The sequence below is a fragment of the Echeneis naucrates genome, chromosome 18 (assembly GCF_900963305.1).
Source record: "Echeneis naucrates chromosome 18, fEcheNa1.1, whole genome shotgun sequence".
Lineage (NCBI taxonomy): Eukaryota > Metazoa > Chordata > Actinopteri > Carangiformes > Echeneidae > Echeneis > Echeneis naucrates.
Genome location: NC_042528.1, coordinates 3,754,040 through 3,776,752, shown reverse-complemented (window position 1 = coordinate 3,776,752; position 22,713 = coordinate 3,754,040). Strand labels below are relative to the sequence as shown.

Below are 22,713 nucleotides of genomic sequence, written 5' to 3'. Positions count from 1 at the left end.
TAAGAATCTAATTGTAATTCTCACCCTCAGCTTTGATAAATCTAATCTAAACTCAAAGTGTGTAAGGGATAAAGCAAATAGCTACAATTTTGGATGCAAATGAGAGCCGTCTGCACCAAATGAAAGCAAGGTGCATGTCTTTGATCTGGTCCCCAAGGCTGGACACAGTCACGGTAAGATGATAAGAAAAGACTCTGTTTCCTGTCTGAAACTGCCACTTCCCGCCATCTCACCCATAATCATTTCCTCCCCCCTCACTGCGTCTGCCTCTTCGGCCTCTCCTCCTCTGCCCCCTCCACAGTATCAGGAGGGTCTGCAGCAGTTATGGGGGAGACAGAAGGATCTTTCTGTCTGCAGTCAGAGAAGCCCTGATAAGCCTGAAGGCAGACACTCCGCAGCAGATTTAGATTTTGTCGGACTGTACAAGCACTGCCGAGTCAGCGGAGGTTCAAACTACGGCGACCATCATATTGTGGCTTATTTGTTCACCACTGACAGTGAACACGTTACTGATGACCCAGGAAAAGCCAAACATTTATTTTTCAGTCGTGTGAGTTTAAAATCTGATAAACCAACTAATAACATTTTAGCACCCCACAACAAAATGATGAAAATGTCAAGTAAACATAATTTTGTGGGCCAATACAAAGTTTTTATTATTTTTGATCAAAGCAAATAACTTCATCTAGCTCAGGACTTAACAGTTGCTATGCTTTCATGCCCGGAAATGATATTTTAGGTAGTAATAAAGCATGTCAACTCCTTAAACACACAATTTATGGGGTGCCTGGCAGAAATGCTCAGGGCGTGTTTGGAAAGTTTTTCAGACACTGTCATGGTGATGGACACAATAGACTCAACATGACGACGTGTTTGTGTGCGTCTGAGTCGATGTTTTGGGTTTAGGAGGAAGAAATGCATTAGTCTCAGGTTCTGCTCTCACTGAATCATTCTGACAGGAAAAATTCTCCTTTCTCTGATTTTTACCACCCCTGGTAGGTTTGTCCATCAATACCTTTTGGAGCATTTTTCTCACACAGCACTTTGACTGAGCTGCTCTTTGTCAGTGTTTCATCGACTATACTTCTGTTTAGGATCAGAACGGAGAGCGTCAGGTATTTCAAATATTCATTTTTGCATAACGCTAGTTTCACTGTATGTGTTTTAGATTATTATTGATCAAAACTACGCCCATTATTTAAAGCTATCTCTATCCCCACACCCAGTATCCATTACTTCACGCACTGCTTTTATTTCAATATATGCTGGTGATGTATTGGGCAGCGAAATTTCCAGTTTCAAGTCATTAATGAGTGAAGCAGAGAAAAGCAGCACATCGGCATCTTTGAAAGGTTGCATCACTGAATTTCTGACGGTTTTTTGATTGCTACGACTTTATTTATTGTGTAGTCTATGTGAAAGTTTAACTTAAACTTGGCGCTTGCTGAACTGGTGCTGAACGGCAGCTCTGTCTCGTCATCAGATAAAAGAAAGAGACCCATTTTGCATTTTGTGCCCAAGCTGTCCTGTGCATCAGTTAGATGTGTAATTGTACAGACAATATTGTCCTTTGTGACTCAACAGCCGTCTGAGCTCTCCTGCTCCGTCTCTCGTCACACTCCTCTCACCCCTGCCCTCCTCTCTGAAATGGATACTGAATATTTTCCAGAAACAGGGGAACTATTTTCCAACCTCTTAATGTCTGGAAGACCCCGAGGCCTCCTCAGTCACCATTATCTAACACATGCTCAGACAGACACACGACGTAACATGCAGACTGGCCTGATGCGACTGACCTTAGATGGAAAGCAGCAGGAAAGAGAAGTTAAGTTTTCCAAAGAAAGAAGGTGAAATAAGGACTCAACAAAGGAGTCCAGATTAAAAGAGCGTGACAGAGATAAACTGACAGTGAAAAAACAACAGTGCTGATGTGTCATTTATTAACTGGTCCCTCTGTGGAACCATCCTGTGGACCAAATCCAAGCCAAAGTTTTGATTTATAAAATAATTTTGTTTTCAGAACCAGTGTTTCAGCTTTCAGTGATACATCAAAACTGGACATATTTTTCCTTTTCGTCGCATTATTATAACGTACTTCCACAATAACTTTAAAATGAATTTATTCTTAAGCATGTAATTCAACCTATCCCTCCTTTCTCCAACAACCAAGGGCCCTTTAAAATTTTCAGATTATCACATGTTGCTGTTGACAGGTAGCCAGTGAAAGCAAAAATATGCACACCGAGAGTTCAACTGAGTTCAGCGGTCGCAGCAGCGAGTCCATCTGCAGCTCACTACAGCGCAGAAGACTCACAAGGAGCAGAACCTGGATCGAACATGTGCAACCTGTCAAAAAAAACTGGGCAATGAATTCTCAGAGAGCGCTCTTTGAATTAGTCCCAGTTTCTAGAGATGCTGCAGTCTCTTATCTTTGAAGTCAGACAAATAGCCTATCAATAAAAGTGCTTCAGTGTGCGAAATACAAATGATTTTCTCTGTGATTCTGCCATTTTGCTAACGAAGAACTTAAGTCTAGCAGTTGCTGATTTACAATCTCAAAAAAGAGCAGCACAATTTGTTTCAAACTTCTTTTGCTCAGCACCATTTTCTGATAGATTTTCCAAATGCTGGATATCTCATTTGGAACAAAAAGCCTCAGTTCAACAGTTGTTTTTTTTTTTTTTTTTTTTAAGCTCAGTCCAAGGTCATTGGTTTCCTCCAACATCTCTCCAAGCATCCCGTTCCCATCTGTATTCACTACAGCAACCACAGACTTGGCGATGTAAGAGTTCAACAGATCTGCTTTATCCCTCCTCATCGTCTTTACATCTTCCTTTAGGAGATCAGTGACTCTGCTTTCTTCAGGATGAGACATTCAACAAATTCGGAGAACCCAAACTTATGTTTCACGCCTGTCTGATTGCTTAGAAAAGTCCTGATGCTGTATTGTGTTGAGTTAGCAGGTATTGTCTCCAAAAAGACCAAGTCCTTTTGCGCCAAGTTCGTCTGTCTTTGGGTGGTGGCTTGACTCTCCCTGAGAAGAACGGAGAAAACTTTGAGCGGATTTCAGACAGCTTACAGGCAGAAAAGTTTAGAAAGGTTTTTCTGCCTTTCTGTTTGGCACAGTAAAGTAAAATCCCAGAATCAGTCTTTGTTCAGTCATTCTAGACTTTGTGAACGGTTGTAAATTTTCGCAGTTATTGCTGATAAAGTATTTGGCTTCTGCTAAAGCTTCTGAGTTTGTAGTCGCTGTCTTTCTGACTGTAGTTTAAATCGCACCAACAGTTTTTCACCATCTGTCTGTCTGTCTCTCTTTCATTTCTGTCTGTTTCTAGTTTGTCTCATCTCTCTCTCTCGCTCTGCCTCACGCCTCATACTCCTACCCCTGCATTTTTCAGTAGACTTCAGTGTATACAGTACAGCCGGGCTTGGATGCTGCAGACTGTCCTACTTGGCCCCGGGCTAAAGTTGGTGCGGTCAAATAACTGGGCTTCACCCCGTCCAAAACCAGGGACTCCGGTTAGAGAAAGAATTGGAGAATGAGAATGAGGTGATTCAGGCCAGTGGAAACAACAGGGAGTGTGTTTATATATGAAATTTGCACGCTCAAGCAAATTTATTAGCTTTTATTTTTGCCTCCAGGTGCCAGTTTTTATATGTAAAACTCTTTTAGGGCTTTTGTCCATACCTAAATCGGATCCAAGACTCATTTATTCTGTTGCTCATGGCCACTCTTTTCTGTGTTAGCTAACACATTTCACTTGAACATATATAACACACATTTTTAAGATTTAAAGCGTTGAACGATGTTCAGGGTAATATGACTAGATCAGATCTGGCTCATATCCATCTAAACGGGTCAATGTTGTAGGAATGGTTTGCAGGTGTTTATGCAAAAGAGCAGCATAACTCCATTTTTGTGGCAGCGCTCATCCCCCACAGTGTTAAACAACAATATTTGTATCCTTGAAGATGGGAACCACCCAAAACCAACAGTTTGCCCACAACAGGACAGTAATGGTCCAAGTGCTTCACGGAAATGACTGTGGCTCTGTGGTTTCTGATACTTATCAGTGTTTCTTCTTTTCGTGTCCTCAGTCATGCCTTGGTCGTGATTGGATTCATGCTGAGGAGGATACAAGACAGCAGAGAACTGCATGTGATTTTAATTTCATTAAAGCATTTATTAATGTGCGACATAAGTTTTTCCGTTACTTTTTGTGGAGAAATTCCTTATTCTTAGTCCTGTTAGACGCATCAGCAGCCAGTCTCTCTGCCAGAGTGGAAATGATCACAAATCGCTTTGTCTTTCAACTGAGGCCCAAAATAAATTATTCACTTGCCACTTGTAAGGCGGAGGTCAAAATATACCCTTCGGATTTCACTTTTCTTCGTACATTGGGATGAGCTCAGCTGAGGAGGCTGGAGAGGGCAGCATTTCCCAGCTCTGTAAAACACAGATGTCAGTAAAAACCCCTCAACGGAAACAAATGTAATTTCAGACCTCTCCAAATCTTCTCCACGCTTCCATCACTGTGGGATGTTCAGCGTTGAACCAGTTCAGTTAATTGCTCCCCAGTGAAGAGGGTTTTAATTTAATGGCTGCAGAGAGGAAGAGTGTAAGCTCGTCGTAAAAATCAGACGTACAGTAGAAAGCGGGAAATCCACAGAAGCTAAAGGGCCAGATTTCACCACCTCGCCAGTACGCAATCATGGATAACAGAGACACGCCCGCTCTGGGTTAAAGTTAAAGTCACAAAACATTTTAAGGCTTGGTTGAGTTTTTTCTGATGTTGATTTACACCCAACCATGAACCCTCAGTTCTCCAATAAATTAGGATGTGGTGCATGTCGTGTCAAGTCTGATGTGACCAGCTGACAAACACTTGTGATGTCTGTATACTGGCGCCTCGACAGCTGCTCACAGAGGGAGTTTCACCATATTAGTTTGAGATGAATTTCAGCTCGAGTACTAAACAATTGGGATACTGTTCTTTATCTCACCTGCGAAGCTTAGATTGTCCCGCGTTTTTTTTATTTTTCTATTTTTTTTTTTTATCGCAGCATCAGACCTATTTGGAAAAAAAAAAAAAACTGAAGATGTGGGTGGTGATTCATACGTTTGGGACCAGGTCTCTACTTATGTTTCTGTCCAACAGGCATTTCTCACAGCAGGCATATTGACTTGTCAGAGCAGGAAAATCACAGATGTAAATGATCATGTTTGTGATGACTGTGTCTCTTTGGGGGAAATCATGCCAGCAGGCTTATTGAGCCAACGTGCACTGGGATTAGAACCAATAACTGTAATGGAGCCTGAATTTAGGTTGTCAATTATCTTTATGTTCTTCCTACTGTCACATGTCTGTGCTGAAGAAGGCCAATGATGCGTTCGTTTCTCCCCCCCCTCCTCATCGTCATCGTCGCTGCCACCCACCTGGCACTTTGAGCGTTTTGTTGATAGAATAACAATAATAATGCATCTAATTTTAATTTCAGTTTGCACAACATTTAGCTTCATTGTTGAATGCCAAAGTAAACCATCTACAGCTTTACACCACTGAGCAGCTTCAGACATGTGTAGGTGAACACACACTTTCCTACACACATCATGCTCACTCACTTAAATTCACTCTGTTCTTTCCATGAGTGTCTGTGCGCGCACACACACACACACACACACACAGATTCCCTCTCACTTAAAATATTAGTCAGTAATTGATAGGTGCTGCTGACACCAGCCTGTGTGTGTGTGTGTGGGGTGAAATGTGCGATTCAGAAACGAGTGGCGAGGACTCTTTGAAGAGTAATACCCTGTCTGCAAGGTGAAAGGTCAGGGAGGCGTCAGCAAGGACAGGAACTAACTGTCAGCAGCTTCAGTGGCCTGAGTTCAGCTGCCACAATCGGCCGTGAATATGATCAGAAAATGGTGGTTTCTTGCTTTCACTGGAAAAAGTGTTTCCACTGAACCACTGTGCTGTTGAAACCATGGTGCTTTTAGTCATGGCACATAGTTTTTGGATGAAACTTCCACTACGTACCAAAGATTTTTTTTTTTTTTTTGAGAGTTAAAATGACAAAAAAAAAAAAAAAAAGAGCTCCAGATATATCAGTGATGTATCTGCAACAGAATTGCAACCAGATGCACGTTGATCAGGAATAAATTTAAACTTCTCAATGCTCTCTGCTGGACAGCCAGACAAGTAATGTGACTTTATCCAGAAGCAAAAAATCATCTAACATCTGCCGTTCGCACCAGTTGTGAGAAACTGTTCATCTTGTGTTAAATCAGTCAGGCTCCCCTGAAATGAAATGCTGCCCGGTGCAAACCAAACCTAATGAACTCCACAAGCTTCGTAATTAAATCACACGCTAATCACATCAGATCTTTGAACGTATGGATTAATTTTGGCATCGCAAACACGTCATTTGTTGGCACCTAAAGAGACCAAAACTATTTGAAAGAGCAAGTGGTGGCAAAGTAAATAACATGTTTTTATGGGCGAAAGCGTGTAGGTCTATTAGTGAACACTTGCTATGTTGAGGTTAGAGTCTGAGAGTGCCAGATTCCAAAGGCTTATTTTCTTTGCTGAGTGTGTCCTTATTTGTGTGAATGACTATAAGTAGGTAATTGGTCCAAGAATGTGAATCCAAAAATAAGTCTGCATCCTGTTTTCTGTTTGTTTTTTATGTATTTTTTTTGTTGTTGTTAGTTTTTATTTTTTTGTCCTAGGGTCTAGCAGTGCAGGATTTTACTTTCTGGAACTGTTCATTGTTTCTCAGTGTTAGTTTGAAGCAGTTGCCCAAATATAGAGACAAAATACACACTCGCCTCAACTTTAATCAGCTCATGTTTGAAATGCTGTGTGCTGGCAAGAAACTTGTCCCCCAAGACACGATACAGATCACCCAAAACCCCATCCAGTTTTCAGACGAGAACACAAAAGCACTGAAATATAATCGGCTTCATTTCAAGGTATCCAAACACAAAACACAGGTGTTTCCCAGCAACAGCATATTAGTAATGGTATTTTAGAGAGCCTCTTCATAATTCGACATCATCTTCTGCTCCAAATTTCTCTTGATCTACGGTGAGTTTTAGAGCTTTTATATAAATCAAGGCAGCCCAGGCCAAGTCCATTTTCTCTCCAAGCAATACCACCCAAACTGTGTTTTCCGTCCCATATGACCTCCCAGCATGGGCTTCCTCCTGATGTTATGAGGTCTGTTATAATTTATCCTACCAATGAGGGCTGAGTCCAGAGTAAACACAAGAATCAATAAGTTGAAACCTCTCCATTAGTCTGTACTACAAACACTGACGTCTCTCCAATTCCCCGCTCTATTAGAGGAAATCTCCACGTCCAGCTGGGGCCAAGACAAACAAACCCGTCAGGAGAAAAAAGAAGGGGAGGACAGAGAGGGAGAGGAACACGAGGAAGAAATGCAACTACAGCAACAACAGTCAACACAACAAAGGAAAATGCTGCGTCTGGTCCATGTCTGGACAAGATGGGATACATTTTCATTGACGCTTTAAGCCAACGACAGTCCCCAAATCATTCCCTGCATATAAGCACTTCTCTCAACACGCCAGTCTGGAGTCAAGAAAAGCACTGCGCTTCACCACACTGTTGCCTTTGTTTATTTCAAAGTCAAAGCTCAGCCTCAGAGATGATGCTGTGGCTGCCCTGTACTCACTGAGGTAATGACCTCATGAATGTCCCCAATATTACATAACTCTGTGGAAAATAGCTCTTTTTCAACAGAGAAATTATCTTAATGCTGGCCAGTCACAAAGAGGGAGGCAGAGATACAGCAGTCTGAACACAAACTTACTGCAGTGCAACTCATCAGCTGCTTCTCGTTCAGTCTGAAGGGAACAATATTTACTCATACTCAAAGTCATCCTGAAGCAGTCCAATATGATAAACCTTGAAAGATTAGTATACGATAAAATGAATCAGAATAATTTCTGGATATGACTCACATCTGATTGAATCCATTGTTTTAGCCCTTTGCTGCAGTAAAACACCTGGAAGCATCGAATGGTCGCCGTTAACTGGAGCTGCAGCTAATGATTATTTCCTTTCTTGATAATCGTTTTGTTTCAGATCTTTTCTGCAAAACTTTTGAAAATAGTACGCTCCCAAGTCGAGGGGAATGTCTTCAAATACCAGCAGCCCAAAACCAAAAAATGATCAGTTTGACAATTTAAGTGTAGAACAATGTACCCACTCTTCAAAAAATAGTTGATTGATCATAAAGATTGCTGCAGTTAGATCAGGAATGAGATTAAAAAAGTAAACCAAGAAGACCTGCCAAATGCCCAGTAACATTATATTTCCTGACAAACTGTTAAGATGGTGCCAAACTAAAACAAATGAAGTCTCCTTTTCTACAGTGGAAACAGCTTTTCGATACAAAACACAAAACCTCTATCTGCAATATGGAAAATGAACACGGAAAACAGGTTATAATAAATCTAAAACTCATTGTTTGCCCAACCCGGACGAGCCCGGCATCTTCCAGCTGGCGTTCAGACTGTAGCTGCTCTTGTTATTCTTCCTCCCGCTCAATCAAACCAGCTTTCCTTGTCCAATTACCCAGAAAGCTGTGTCTGATCGCAGCACGGTCGGTGCCTGAAACGTTCCTCTCAGCTCGGAGGCCGACGGGGAGGTAATTGACTGAGTTTCACATTTGCCAGCCAAGATGCCCTTTCCCCCGTGGCATCACATGGTGAACTAGCCTCCCTCTCTCTCTCTCTCTCTCTCTCTCTCTCTCATCTTTCCCGGTTGAGTTGTTGAGTTTGATGAATGATGTTGTGACAGGATTCGTCAGGCTAACACACACAGCCGTCCAGCCTGCCGTGTCTGGCAATTAACTGACTGTCCGCACTCTCTTCTCCGACACTCTGTCAAAGCAGAGAGCCACTGCAGCACTCAGTCAAAACCGGCTCCGCTCGCAAACCCACAATGCACAGGCAGAGTTTAGTGAAGACTTTAAAATCATTAGGTAGCAGTAAACTGTTGCCAAATTGGAAGTATTTTCCTGTAATTGCTCTCCTGTTCTAGGAATAGTTTTCCATTTCTAAAGTTTTGCCAGCTATATCCCAGACAGGTTAACAATTATGTACGTAGTCTCTGTAACTTCAAAAACTTTTGTGGTTTTCAGAACCTCTACTTCAAGCACAATGATTGATGAGTGATCTGCTTCGAGATGTTGTGCTTCTCTTAGTGTCTACTTTTCTTCAAACACAGTAGCCTTCACGTCGACCTTTTCCCGGAGAGAGAATGTTGTTGCAGAGATACCTCAGCCTTGTAAATACATCTGACATATTCATCAAAATTAGGTTGATCAGCAGATTATGAATCTCCGTGTGATCCTGAAAGTACGCTGGTGGATAGAGCAACATGTAAACGCTCAAACTGGTGTGATCCTTTGACTTTTGGCAGCTTGAGATCTGCCGGAAAGCCTGCGGTAGATGCCACTAACATGTGCTCACACATTCCAACAACTTCTACTTCTAAGTTTTTACTTCATTGGATGGCTCATAAATCAAGACAAAATTATTCATACCTCTGGGAAGCAAATATCTGTTGCTGTGTCAGTTCCAGGAAGGCTGCAGCTCGGTTCTGCAGAGTCACTCCGCAGTATTGATGACAGATGACATTCTTGCAGTGTCATGCGGCGTCTTGGTTTGTGCATTTGTGACTGTATCTACCGCAAATGAGTAGAGGAACATGTGGACAGCAGCACAGGTTCACGTATCGACTGCCCCAGCGGCGAGCTCATTCAGCATATTTCCGTCCATCAAACTGTGAATGTGTCATTGTATAATATCTCCCGAAGCCTGTTCCGTATGTTTTTAGACAATCCATCGCAGCTTTATTCTTTTTCCCCCTTTATAATAGCTTCCACACAAGTACAGGAGGTTTTAAAACTTCTGAGAATTACTTAGCACAGCTTTTTAAAACAGAGAACTACAGGTTTGATTTGTCTGACCTACCACAAAAAGCAATGCTGTTTGGCAGCAAGTTCGAAACCATGGGTGTGGGAGCTTCTCTCTCTGCACCAGCATGAGAGCTCAGTTAATGATAACCAAAGGCTGCCAAAAAAACATGACATTACATTTATGAGATGGTTTCTGTTTTATCTGAGTTTCAAGTCTCTGCAAGTTGATTAATATACCACAGTGTGATGAACAGAAGCCGACAGGCTCAGGACTTCAATGGTATTTTATGGTTATTCTAAAGAATGCCTGAATTTCAGTATAAATGAAAAAACAAAAAAGTGATCCTTACAGAAACTAAGCTTCTTACCTTTACTGTAGCTTTAACTTCTGTTTGTTGAATTTAGTAAAACAATGTGCAAGAAGTTTAGGAGCAAATATTCAGCAAAATTAAAGGATGCACGTGCAACAGTTCAGGATTAACTACCTAAAAAAATCAAAGCACATTTGAAAGTTGGGAAAATTTTGAATCAGAATAACTTTAGAAGCTCCCAAAGACATGTGATTTTCATATGGAGAACAAAAACAACATGTTTGTGGCACAAAAGATCGTGGCTTTTCACTGATTTGACCAGGAAACCAGGAAGTATCTCTGTGAGTGACCTAGTTTATCTCAAATATCCAAAGTATGCGTTTCTGAGATGTTGCTCAACAATCCCAAAGTTGAGTCTAGTGTCTCTAATCATCGGGATCCTGCAGCGTTGTTGTTGTTATTCTTACCACCCAAGCCAAGAGCAGATAGTTTGTCAAAACAAGCGCTCTCACTTCCGACCGATGGGAAGAAGGCGTCCTGAACAGATGCAGTTGTTACTTTTATTTTTTTGTTTTTTTTAAAACCTCTATCTTTTTTTGTTGCGTGGTCTTTTTCTCCTGTGATTCTGTGAAAGTCTCACCAGGCACGAGGTCAAAGGTCCTGCAACATTTGACAAATGAAAGCAGAAAGGAAGAAACTGATAAATTCATTTACATTAGCTACGAGGATTCACAGCTCTACATTTATATTTGCAAATAAAATGGGCAACAATTTCAAGGCAAAGATTTGACTGCATCATTTTCACATAGTGATCTTTCAATTGGTCCCACAGAAGAAAATCAAAGGCTGAAGTATCACAACTGTACATTTCTACACTGTGAGACGGTGAGTGTCTTTCCAAGCTGTTTTTCATTGCTTTTTTCACTGCTGCAAAGAAAGAAACTAATCATTGACCTGCTTCGCTCAAAGCCAGGTGGGTTCAGGCTCTGCAGAGGGGCTGATGGGAAGCCAGGTTCAGTGGAGATGGGAAATGATGGGGAGAGTGTGTGTGCGTGTGTGTTGGCGGGGGGGTTCCTCATTTAGCATTCAGAATAACTGCCATGCATATATATAAGCCTTTGATTAACAGCTGGGGTACCTTGGCACCACCGTTAGCCCCTCGAGGTGTGGAAAGGTTTCCTAGTCCCTCGTGCCAAATGCAGCGAGGTGCATGCTTTTGAAGTTGGAATCACACAAACATCTGTTTGGAGATGATGAAAGTATCAGAGTAAGGATTCGCAGATACATCATCGGACCGTAGCTTTTATTTATGCGGTTTATTCATATTGGTTGCTCATCCTGCTGGTTGGAAAATGATCAGATTTCATGTTGTGACAATTTTCTTTTTGGATTTTTAATCAGTTTCACTCAAAAAAAAAAACTTCATCTGAGCAGCGAAAATCTACGTCGAAGTTCTTGTGCTTTTTTTAAAGCTACAAACATGTAGCTTTAAAGGAGAATGTGTCGATGTGTGTCCGATTGTGTATTTTTTCTGAGACTATCCAAATGTATTTGAGCAATAGTACATCTTGTGCGCTCTGTTCGCTGCAGGTGTATATCATATGTCACCAGCTCCAGCTATGGAGCATCATCACTTGCCAAAGCTTGAGGCGTGCTGGAGCGGAGACAGAGTCTCTGCTCTTACGACTAATCCCTGCGGCCTCGCTCATCCCCGCGCTATCACTGTTGCTTTGACAGATATCGTCGGCTCCACACCAGACACACTTAAACTGTCCCATTGCTGCTGGCTTATTATCACCCCTCTGGGCTAAAGCCGGCATTAGAGGCTCTGCCAAGTGTGTAATTGAAAAAATACATGTGATGTCCAACATGGAGAGACCTTGAGTTGACATACAGCTGTTCAAGGTGTTTGCAGGTTTCAAGATGAGTTTAGGAACTTTCTGGAATAAAAGCACACTGCTTTAATCCATCTGTTGCAAATGTTTTAGACATGGCATAGCTAAGTTTATAAGCGAAATGCTCCCAACCCCCTTTTTTCATGCAGCCTCCTTTTTTATTAATTTATTTTTTTAGAAAGATTAACGTTTGCAGGATTGATAGAAGATAGTAAATGACTTGCAGTTGCTTTAACTTTTATAGGATGTTGGCTGAGTCTCACACGTCTGTTAATCTTTTGAGGTTTAACCTTTTCTTTTATCTTTAAGTTCTTCCAGAATCTCTTGTTTGTTTCTTCTTGCGCATGAATAATGAGAGAAAGTTGTTTTTTTTTTTTAATGAGCAAAACCTTCTCATATATATATATATATATATATATATATATATATATATATATATATATATATATATAAATAAAACATGGTTGTGTAACAAATCGAGTTTACGAATATTGTACATATACTTATCTGCAGTCCCTGCTTGCAGCCTGTGTGACTGTGTTTGTTTGGTAGATGCTGTGGCTGCATCATTATTTACTGCTCTCCGCACCAAATCCCTTGAATGAGAAGGTGCAAGCAGAGAGTTACTGTAAAGGGGCATCCCCTTCCCACACACTGGCTCCTTTGGTCGCCTTTATGTTAATACTCTGACCTAAAGTATGTGGAGACTATTCAGAAGGGTGTCATTAGTGGGTATGCATGCGTATGCTCTGTTTGGTGGCATCTCCACATTCACTAACAGCAGCCACTGACTCATGGCTGCAGCAGAAACCACTGTGACCCAGCAGCACTTTGACCAGACGCCTAATAAAAGACCTAAAAACACCCCAAACACTCAACATTTACACACAAAGGGGGGACGGCTGAGCATGCTGTTGTGCGTGCACACACAATCCGCTCGCTGTTATTGTGCCCTGGCATGAAAAGACTATAAATGTTACCACTTAGACACAGAGATCACTGTGCTGACAGCTGGTAGGAGCCAAGCAGGACCAGGGAGGGTGCCAGCCTGGAGGGGTGCACCGACAGCTGGGAGCGTGCACGGCGAAGCTCCCTGGGGCCGAGAACCAGAGCGGCAGGCAGCCCGAAGCTTTGAGGATCAGAGGAACCTCTATTCTCTCTCCATCCTCCTTTCCCTCCTTCCCTCCCTCACTTCACCGGCTCTGTAATTACAACGCTCCTGCCAGCGCTGCTTGAAGTTACGCCAATTAGACAATAAAGAACAGAACTTTCTCTCCTGCTCTGCTTCCCTCCTTCGGTGGTCACACCCTTGCATGTCTGCGCTCTCTTTGCCTCCTGTATTTTATATTCTGTCATGTGGGGCTATTACGTCCTGTTTGGACCAACACACATCCTTTGTTTCCCTCAGTTTAAACGCTGTGCAGTGTACCCATGACCTTTCTGGCTTTCAGTGAGTGAGTAAGTGGATATCTGTCGTACTGACTTCATCTTGGCCCATTTTCTCTCCACCTTATTGCTCCAGCTCCTTTTTTCTTTTTGCCCATTGTTTGCTGGTTTGTATCCACATACCCTCTTAACATCATTTAAAACATGCTTGCAACAAACCCAGGCACTTTCAGCTTGGCCCCTTCTGCAAAGCTTTGCAGATGGTCCTGTTATTTTTTTTTTTCTTTACTCCAGAGAAAATAAAGATATGTTTCTCTGACTTTAATGTCCTGTCTAATTGTATGTGGTGGATTGTAAACGGTGGCTAAAGTTAGTTTGGGAACTATAGCCGGTGTCTGGGGCGGACACAGCAGCCCGGTCTGTTGCCCACTGTTCTCTCGTGGTTTTAGACCACTGGCGAGCAGCCTGTAGTCTGTAAGAGAAATAACTACAATTGTAGAGCCCCCCCACCGCCCCCCATCCTTTTTTCTGCCCCTCCTCCCTGTCCTGTCCTCATTGCCTCTCTCGCTGATGTAGGGTTTTGAGGAACCCTAGAATTGAGGGCTGTTTTTAGTGGTTGTGTGTGACGTTCTTCGTTATTCAATTTAGTCATGTCACTAAAGCTGGAGCTGTGTTGGTAGTGAGCTGGCAGGAAGAGTGACGCGTGGGATGTGTGTGTAACGCAGGAACGGCACGACAACATGAATTTGTCAGCTTCATATGTTTTTTTTTTTTTGTTTTTTTTTTTGGAAGTGCAATTAATATTATTAATTCAGTCCACTCCTTTTTTTTTTTTTCTTCAAGTCTGTACTCAAAGCAGTAGTTAGCTTAGTTTAGCATAAAGACCAGAAGAAGGGGTTAGCAGGTAGGCAAGCTTTGTCACAAGATGACAAAATCCACTTATGAGCACATCTAAAGCACTCTTAATCTCATTGTATTTCCTGGTCCAGTTCATCAGAGCGATGACGAGACTCCAGGACATCACTGAGACTGGCCAAGACTAAAACTAAATTGAAAGTTCCTCTTAAAGTTAAAACAACATACAGCTGTTTATTTCTCCACCTAATGAATTCATATATCCTTCTCCAACAGCAAATCCTGCGTCACTCTCGCGCTAATGCCACCAAGGTCATTTTCCTGATCACTGACGGCTACTCTAACGGCGGAGACCCTCGGCCGGTGGCGGCAGCCCTGAGGGAACGTGGCGTTGAGATCTTCACTCTGGGCATCTGGCAGGGGAACATCAGGGAGCTCCATGACATGGCGTCGCCACCCAAAGACCAGCACTGCTACCTGGTGCACAACTTTGCAGAATTTGAGGCCCTGGCTCGTCGTGCACTGCATGAAGGTTAGAGGAAGAACTTGTTATCTCTTCTATCTTTGAAAAACAGAATCACAACCCTCAACTCAGACATCAGAGATCAGATCTCATCCTGTCCACATTTACACAAATTATCTGCACACAGCGAAGTCACATGAAGCCACAAACATCACGCTGAGTTTTGGTGACCCAAAGTTTAAGCGACCACAGCTACTCTTTCTCATTTTAAGCCTCAGTGCTGTTTGACCTTCACCAATGTTTCCTACATGAAGGTTTTGACCCTGTAACAATTCAAGCAGATCACATTATAAATGGAATTTGACAAATTTCATCTCGCATGACCTTTTCTGCTTTGTGCTGTCAGCAGCCATCAGGCCTCACTACTGTACAGACTGGACACAGCAAAGTGCTTTTTCCCACACTTCAGGGGAACTTCCCTCGCTCTGGTGAGAGGAGGGATTCAGTCATGGCTTTAAAACATATAATACAGCCATAAAGTATCACCATTAAGTACAGCGGAGAGAGTGCAGAAAGCTGTAAATCATGCACTCACTGTTGCTGTGCTTCCAGACAGAAGGTGCAGCAGCAGAGATCAGTGAGACGGCACACGGATAAGGCGACGAGAGTAAAAGCCAACACAGACGTACTATCAGCTCAGCCTCTGCCGTCTCTCACGCTCTGTCTTGGAGTTTGCTGAGTGTCTCTGCCAACACGAGCTTTAGGACTATAGTAAAGCCTTTTTAAATTTCTTTTTAATGGAGCCACATTTTGAGACGCTATCGCAAATAAAAGAAATGACACCACAGCGGACACCTCTTCACCTTCTTCTTCTTCTCCTCTTTTTAATTGTCTACTGCTGGTTTTATTTTATTTTATCTAATTTTTTAGGTATTCTTCCTTGCGTTCTTCCTCCTTTTTGGCTTTGGCCACAGCATCAAAGCCCATTGTGCCCCTGGTCTCAGCCGCTGTCCGCTTCTTCTGAAAAATGTCTGCTCAGATTTATGGACTTTTGTTTACACCAGAAGAGAGGAGGATGTGGTCATTTGCTCTTAGTCAGTTGAACATGTTGGCCCTCTGGCTGCTGCTGATTTCTTTTCTTTTTTTATTTTTTTTTATTTTTACACTTCTGAGGTTAAGGTGTTTTGGTCACTTTGTCCTCTCATTTCATGAAACATGAGAGGTTGAGTTGAAAACCGATGTTTTCTTCAGCCTGTAGTCAGTCTCAATTACATAGTACAGAACCAGGAACAGATGTTTTAGACTGTTCCTTTGCAAATCTGTGTTTTTATTACACCATCGTGATATGAGGAAAATAAACTCAGGCGACAGTAGTATTAAGGACAACTTTGCTGTCAGGCAGTTGGTCTGACTGTCGTGTTGCTGTTGGCTTCTAAAAAGGAGCTTTAAAAGCTCAACACTTAAAGTAAATAGCCTCTTCGCCAGGTAGCAAAATTTCTCCCTTCTGCAACCTGCACTTTCCTGTTTTTGTTTCCTGCCCACAGATCTCCCCACCGGCAGCTACATCCAGGAGGACCTGTCGCGCTGCTCCTCTCTATGCGAAGCAGGCAGGGACTGCTGTGACGTCATGGCGAGCTGTAAGTGCGGCACGCACACCGGACAGTATGACTGCATCTGTGAGAAGGGATACTACGGGAAGGGTCTGCAGCATGAGTGCACAGGTAGGACAGGTGCCATATTTCCACAAGCTTTCCTCTTTTAAGCATCTCATCAATCTTATACTCAAACTTGTTTTTCAGTCTCTAGTCCACCTCTTCGCTTGTCAACTTGTCTCCCACTGTAAGCTGCAGGTGCTTTAAAAACGTGGTGACATAATGTTAGCTGGTTTGAAATGATCTGGAAAGTTTGTCTGCAACCGAGGAAAGTTGAGCTTTCGTCCATAAATCATCCTTATTACCATTTATTCTGCGCCAAACGATGATGCTTAGTCCTCAATGTGGCAAGTCAGAAATAAATCAACTTGTATTCATAAACCAAAACTGCTACGATTCTATGTATGATTATTTTATCTACAAAAGATAAACTGTAGTAAACTGTCCTGTTTCTCAGCAGCACATGTCACTTCTATCTGCCTTCAAGAACGCCAACCTTGAGCAGTGACAGCATCTGAAAAGCACAACAAACCCAGTCAGAGCTATTTCTGTGGCGTGTTTTTTTTCTTACCGCCTTCCACAAACTGACCAACATTGTTTCTGCCCAGACCACGTTGCACTAAAACATGCTGGCGTCTTAAATTTAATCTCTTTTAGTTTTGATTCCCCTCGTATTCGTCTTCCTGACGACGTCGGCGTCGGCACCGTATCGGGCCCGCTTGGCCTCAGCCCACTATGGGTGAAAGTTAAATAAACAATGTTTTCACTTCACGCAGCGTAAGATGTCATCAGAGCAGATCGCAATCAGCAAACCCTGTCATGTGGAGGGGGTGAGGGCTGAGACAGGCTCCCAGCTGGGCACACCACATCCTGCTCTCCACCTTCAATTTCCTCCTTTAAATCACATCTCATGTCTCCACTTCTTTCTGCTCTACATGCTGTCATTTTAAAACCAACTGCCTTTTTTTTTTTTTTTTTTTTTTCTCCTGTGGCTCTTATCCCTCTTCTGTTTCAATCATATTCATTTCAGGAAACTGTTTAATCTGTTGCCAGAGTGTTGCCTTTTTGTTCCTGACTGCTTACTGTTTATTATGTTTGGGCTGCAGGAGTTATCACCTCATTGTTGTACACAAGTTGCACTTGTGTATGTGTGCGTGTTGTCTGACCGTAAGCAGTTACTCACAAATGCAGGTGTGTCCCATGTGTGTTAATGTGTTGTACCTTTTCCTTTTTTATTAAGGCACACATAAAATTCCTTTTCATCTGCCTGTAACATTCTCAGCCTCTCCTGCTAATCTGTTTCAAGTCTGGAACGATGATATAATCAATTGCAGTGTTTTAAGTGATGTGGACGCAATGGCATCTTTTGGTTTCAATCAAAATTCAGGCTTGCCAAACAGATCTAGTACTTCCACACCACCATTGAGTGGAGATCAGAAATAATAGAAATGCTCTCTAAAAATGAAATTAGAAATTCAACTTTGTTCATCCCCAGACAGAAATGTTGGATATGTCTCTGCTGAGTGGAAGTGGTGAGGAAGCGGTTCTTCTTTCTGTGGGGAAACCCTGAAATTCAGCCTTTAATTCTTTTGAAAGGTCCTGCCGCAGGATTGATAGATGATCTTTGTGGCAATGCCTTAATTATGTTTTACTTCAGTGTGTTGCACAAGATCAAGCCTGCGCTGCAGACAATCAAATTGAAACACTTGCCAACAGCTTGTGTAATGGTAAATTAATTTGTCTGCTAAACATTCATACTTAGGTCTGTTTAGTCTCTGTGTTTTTCATCATATTCTTGCAGTCTGATGCCAGCGGTGTCCGACATTTCACAGTGAAAGTGAAAAGCTGATAAATTATTTTCACAAAATATGGAAAATCCCAAAGTAACGTAGCAGCCGGTGTGATTGGTGCAAGCAGAACGTGATATAGATGCAGTGGCTGGTGTGTGTCTGTGGTTTAGTTAGTGCTCTGTCAGACGCTCAACTCTGAAAGGGCGCACACGTCCATATTCTTGGTTGGTGCTTGCCCTTGCCTATTATTTTCGGTCCAGAACTGGAGATGAAGAGAGGAAGGTTGGGTTAAATGATCAGGGTTTAAAATTCAGAGGGTGAAAAAGAGAGTGACAGGAGCAGAGCTGAAGCAAAGGGCATCGGGGTCATGGTGCCAGAGAGCAAGCCTCCTTAATTCTCATCAGATGTTGTCGAGACTGGAGGCCCGCTCCGCTTATTAATCTGTTTTAATGGTTTAATTAATAGCAGAGAGCAGACTGCAGAATTGGCTCAGTCAGCAAAAGGAAGTAAGAGCACAGTGAGGCGCTGAAACCGCAACTGAGGATTGCTTCCTCTGTCTGACGGTCTATCTGTCTGTCTCTCGTAAACCGAGGTCTCGTGGGAGAGGAGTGGGCTATTGTGTTGTGGTCGCTGAACTGTCGTCATCCTTTCGCTACAGAGCCGACCCAGGCTGGAATATGTGCCGCTGCAGTTGCTGTTGTGGACATGTTGGCAGGCTAAGGCTCTATTAGCTCTGTTCAGCTCAGTTTTGGTTTTGTTGAATGGTGTGAAGTATCCTCGTATATGTTTCTGAGCCCTACATTTATGGAAGGTTTTATCCTCTAATAACTCCTGAGGCCCTTTTGAAGTAGTGGTGGCTCCAAAACCAATTAGGTTTGCAGCGAGGAGAGTACGTAACCAAGGAGCGTACGCGTGAACTCGACAAGCTCCTGCTGTTTTCAGAAAAAGCCCAGCATCCTGCTGTAATATTCAGTCGCTCTAACCTCAATGGGCTTGGCTGAGCCATAGGTGTTGTCTGAATTATGGGTACGCCGTGTGCTTCAGTCGTGCCAGTGCTCTCGAGCAGCGGACAGACGCAGCCAGCTGTGGTTTGCAATGTCGCTTCAGGTGAGTTTGTTTTCTAGATTCAAACTTAGGAGAGGTTTATGTTTTGCTGAGTTTGTTTACTCACATTTAACAGTCTTTGACACGTCTGAAAATAATATGAGCAAGCGTTAGTCCTGTCAGTGGATTATTGTTATCATTGGCTGAATGGCTCTGCTGGAATCACCGGCCAAATCCCCACAGCGCACAGCAGGGTTGTTTATGAATCCGTCGACAGCCAAGTGAAACAGTCTCTTCCACAAAACACGCCTGGAATCCCATCAGATCGAAACGGATGATGAACCCAGATCCTGCACAGTCTGGTTCACTTTAACAGCCGAAACAGGATAGCACCGTCTCTCCTCTAATACCGATCTCAGGCTCTCGATATCAGTATCACGGAGGATCACCAGTGGAATGGGGTTAGAGAGAGCAGCATGTTCTGCTCCGGTCACACATTCTGCCTTATCAGCCCCTTCTGTAGCCTGAGAGGATGACAGGAGCTCTGGATTGTGTTAACGTGGTGTCAGCGTAGGCTTTGTTCTGCTGGGGATGAATGAGAGTCAGAGAGCGATAGAGAGGTGAAGAGCAACAAACGCCAAGAAAGCATGAAGGGTGTGACGTGTTTGGATCACAAAATATAGTGTGTGTTTATATTACAACTTAAATATGCAAGAATTTCTTCACATTTTTAAGGATTTGGGATTTTTTTAGACATAAAACAGTAAAAAAATAAATAAATAAAGCTGCTCCATAATTCCATTTGTCCCTGTTAGACGTTTGGTTGTCACTTTAGCCAAACGAAATGATTGACTCATAGTTAAGGCTCAGGTTTTGTGGGTTGGTTAACCAAATTATCAGGTGGATTACGCCCTTACTTAAATCAGCTGTCTCTCTCTTCATCAGTTAATTTGGTCTCCTCTGAGGTTGGAGCAGTTTAATCCCAGCTGAGAGTAAAAAGTTTCAGAGCGACTTTTTGTCTGCTCGTATAGTTTGTGTTAACTAATGTGTTTATCACTCTTCCATTGCCCTTTGAACACCCATCAAGTGTTGAAGGATTATATTTAGATGACTTAACCTTTTCTACCACTGACTGGAATACTTTGTGCCTGGCAAAACATTTCCTCAGAAAAGACACTAGAACTATTGCACAATGTTTATATCAATTTCATAAACGCCTCTTGATCCCAAGAGGAGACGCGTGGCAGCGGTGAGGTTCACCTCGACCCTGAACGCAGCACATCCATCGGTGTGGACAGCCTGGACCTCACTACATCTGCATTGTAAATATTTACAGCGTTGATGTGAACGACCTAGAGATTCCAGCAGGGGAAGCCTCAAGGTGGACATAAATTGAACAGAGTAATTAACGTGACAAGGGGAGAGGTGGACTTTGTCCAGTGCTAAGGAGGACAATGAAAAGTGTTGAAATGGGAGGAATGTTGCAATCGTTATTTCTTTTCCACTCCTTTCACTTTTTTTTGGCCTCAACCCCGCGCCAAGGCTGCCAGTGTAAATGAAGCACGGTCAAAATAAAAATAAAAACGCTACAAAGGATAAATGTTTTTTGTGAACTCTCAGGAATGCAGCTGAACATGACACCATGTAGGTTATCACTCGGTCCCCGACACTCTGCGGCTCATCCTGCTCTGTGCAGTCACATCAACACAACTACATACAGCCCAGGGATCAACAAACACACACTGCTGTGTGTTTTTTAGCATGCTTGGCATGCTCTCACCTCTGACCTATTAAAATATACCACAGTCAAGGATCTGACACATACCAGGAGGCAATAGTGCAGTCTGATTATACCACACAGTCTAGATGGGCATGATACATTATTGCAGTGATGTAAATAAGTATTATACCTTTAAATACTCCCTTAATAAGTTTGTTTTTATACCCATATTAAAAAAGAAAAAGGAAAAATAACAGCCTTAACTTGAACAAATAGCAGTCACTCTACATGTGGAATAAACTTCAACAATGCTGAAGGAGACAAAGTGAACAGATAAATACAAAATAAATCCATTTACGTTTGCTGAGTTTGTGTTAACAGTAACATACACACAAATAAATAAATCTCAGCCCAAACTGAAAGAGAGCTGACACACACACACACACACACACACACACACACACACACACACACACACTCACTCCTGTGGACGCTTTAAGAAATTAAATCAAAAAGGTCTCAACATAACAAATAAGAAATCAGTAAGAATGACAATAAACACCTTCATGAACTTTGATCATTAAATTTCATGCCAATTGTATATTCAATAAGAATTCATGCACGATCACTGAAGCTACTGTAGTCAGGACAGAAGAAGTTAACTGGCTAAAACTAACTAAAAGCCTCACTGTTGGCGTGGATAGAAATGCTTTTAATATTTAGAGCACACACCTTTCTTTGACCAGAATGGTGTTTCTCAGCAGCGAAAGGTGAAAGGTCTTATGAAGCTCTTACACCGATCTGGCCCAGAAGGCCCCGATGTCTGCCTTTGTTCGTTTTGACCAGGAGGAAACTCAACAAAGACGACATGCTAACCAGCTTTAAGAGCTCCTCATATGACAGTTTGTTGTCTTGTAGCGTTCCCTCTTCGGCATTCTCTGACTACGTCATGTGACGGCCCGACGGTTTAACCAATCACCTGCCAAGTCTTTCTTTGAACGTGCCTGCCTTTTCCAAAGGAGTTTCCAACGAAGGCTTTCCCAGATGGGTTTGTGTTACTAACCGTCAGGTGTGTCTGGCCATCCTCTGCTAGCAGATGGATGAAAGTAGCCTTCTGTTTGCTCAGCCGCTGTAATGCGCACTTAGATGTTTTTAGAAGTTAATATATTTCCACCAGAGAGGTGTGCTCGGTCAACTCATCCAACATGTTACATAAACACTCTATTTTCTCCAACTGCATAAATCCTAATCCCCATAGCATCAATAACCAGAGCAGACTGTCTGCTTCTGTCCGGCACATCTGCATCTGTCCACCTCCTTGTTTCTCAGTGTTCAGCTTTAGTTGTCCGACACAGATCCTGGCTCAGTTTGGGTCTAGCTGTGAGCTGTGATTTCCTGACGACAAGTGGAGGAGGGTTGTTTTTGAGGGGGGTTGAGCACCACCTCGCCTAACTCCCATTAATTGCTTAAACTGATTGGAGGGAAATTCAGGTTTTTGTTTTTCTTTGGTGAGTTAAGAGTGGAAAGAGGGGGAGGGGGAGTTCTTACCCCGGAGTCATGCACCTTTGGATGGGTGGAGAGTTTTCAGTAACCAGCCAAAGATCAGACTGGCTCTGAGCCAGACGGAGAGAGGAGTGGGGGGG

At 42.7% G+C, this 22,713-nt stretch overlaps 1 protein-coding gene across 3 annotated transcripts in view; it reads left to right on the top strand.

The window, feature by feature from the left end:
• svep1 (sushi, von Willebrand factor type A, EGF and pentraxin domain containing 1) overlaps positions 1-22,713 on the top strand; it is a 76,994-nt gene that overhangs the window by 9,455 nt on the left and 44,826 nt on the right. For all 3 annotated transcript variants that reach the window (XM_029526013.1, XM_029526014.1, XM_029526012.1), the window contains exons 3-4: positions 14,678-14,933; positions 16,409-16,585. In XM_029526013.1, the coding sequence (XP_029381873.1) occupies positions 14,678-14,933; positions 16,409-16,585 (433 nt within the window). The remainder of the gene's footprint in view (positions 1-14,677; positions 14,934-16,408; positions 16,586-22,713) is intronic.